Source organism: Chaetura pelagica, unplaced genomic scaffold (assembly GCF_000747805.2).
Source record: "Chaetura pelagica isolate M959 unplaced genomic scaffold, ChaPel_1.0 scaffold181, whole genome shotgun sequence".
Lineage (NCBI taxonomy): Eukaryota > Metazoa > Chordata > Aves > Apodiformes > Apodidae > Chaetura > Chaetura pelagica.
This window is the reverse complement of record NW_009951992.1, coordinates 680,528-682,275: the sequence shown is the minus strand read 5'-3', so window position 1 is coordinate 682,275 and position 1,748 is coordinate 680,528. Positions and strand designations below refer to the sequence as shown.

The 1,748-nt window shown below is 52.0% G+C and overlaps 1 protein-coding gene across 1 annotated transcript in view; it reads right to left on the bottom strand.

Annotated features, from left to right (window-relative positions):
- Positions 1 to 548: 548 nt before the first annotated feature.
- LOC104392702 (corticosteroid 11-beta-dehydrogenase isozyme 1-like) overlaps positions 549 to 1,748 on the bottom strand; it is a 3,097-nt gene continuing 1,897 nt past the window's right edge. Inside the window, exons 5-6 of the mRNA XM_010002133.1 lie at positions 1,152 to 1,295; positions 549 to 769 (exon numbers count right to left, since the gene is read on the bottom strand). Of these exons, the coding sequence (XP_010000435.1) occupies positions 549 to 769; positions 1,152 to 1,295 (365 nt within the window). The remainder of the gene's footprint in view (positions 770 to 1,151; positions 1,296 to 1,748) is intronic.

Genomic DNA, 1,748 nt, shown 5'->3' with positions numbered 1-1,748 from the left:
GCAAATCATGCAGGGAGGTGGGTTTAACCAGCTGGGTGCTGATAAGGGCTCTGTGCCTATGCATGTGGAAAAAGAACACGAGTAAAAGCAGAGATCTCTTAAAGTAACATAGGATTTATTTTTACAAAGACTATTTTAGTAGGGATACATGGCAAAAAATGTCCTGGCACAAAGACCCTCTTGTGGCTTTGGGTGGCTTGTGCTGCTTGTCCTAGATCCTTGTTCCTGCTGCCTGTGGTGCTCCCACTGCTGCTGCTGGGGAAAAAGTGTGTGGGTGAGCAGGGAAGTGATGGTGAGCAGGTCTTGCTGCCAGGAGCTTCTCTGAAGTGCCTCTTGATTGGAAAAATCCACTTGCAACCGTTCATTACTTAGAAAGGACATTTTCATGCTGCGTGTTCCAGGCTTCTGGTGCATCCATCTCAGGTTGCCAGGGTGTGTTGCATGGGGCTGTCCCGGTGGCGAGGACACGGGCACCCGAGTAGCTGGACTGACACCCCCATCCCTCGTGCCTGGCCCAAGGTGTCCCTGGGTGCCTGCTGCCCTGGGGGCTATGCTCTTTGGATGTTTTCCACCTTGTAGCTGTTCCTGACAAGGGAGTCGAGGAAGTCGGGGGCTATGCCCCGCAGCAGGACCATGCTGCTGGCCACCAGGGCTGGGTAGTGCAGCTCCCGCCGGCGCAGCGCTCCGCTCCTGATGATCTCCAGCGCACACTCCTCCTTTGGTGCTGGCTTGTCCTGGATGACGTGGGAAACGGCTCGCACGGCGCTCTCTGGGGTGAGGAGGGAAGGAGCAGTGTCAGATGGAGGGGTTGCCACAGGCACCACAGGCTCAGCTGGGCTGTCTGTAGTGTCCTCTGACAAACTTTACAAGGCTTAGAATAGTTACAGTAAAGAACAATTACAGTGATGTCCTTCCCTTTCCACCTCTTAAGTGGCCCTAGGACAGAATCACCACTCTCCCTGGCTTTACTGCCAGGAGAGTAGAGGCAAAGGTCTCAGGACACACTTTGTGAAGAGCTGGGCTGCTATTCCCAGAGCTGTTTGGGCTCAGCAGGGGTGGGGAGGTGCTGTGCTGAGCAGCTGGGGGCTGGTGCGTGGGCCCTGGACTCTGCCTGGAGGGCACCGAGTCCAGCCCAGAGATGCTGATCTTACCTGTGTTGATGTAGCCCAGGATGCAAAGTGTGATGGAGACATTGACCTTGTCTATGATGAATTCCTGTCGCAAGGAGCTGAAAAATCCATCTAAGGCGAACTTAGTTGCAGAATAGGGAGCAATAAATGGAGACCCAACTTTACCTGAAGCAGAGACACAGTGTCAGGGTTCATGTACTGGGCAGACACCAGGCTGCAGGGCTCTCCCCTCCTCTTGCCCTTCAAGTAGCTACAAGATGGTGATTTAGGATGACTGAGTAATCTGTCAGGCATGCTTGAGAGACATAAACAAATGCAGGAATGTTTAAAATGTAACATATGGCATGGAGTACCTTCAGTTGTGGGTGATACTGTTCTTTTATTCCTGCATAAATACCCATGTACAGCAAATGCATGCATAATATGTGGCCCTGCACATGAAATAACCTGCAGTGGTGTATGAAGGTGATTAGTGGGTACAAAGAGACTGGCAGGACAGGATATAGAATATAAATCCCACAGAGGACTTGAATTGTGCATCCAGGGCATAAATCACATGCTGATCCTGACTCCCAGCAGGGTGGCTCTCTGTCTTTTGAAGAAGAGCCACAGCAGGAA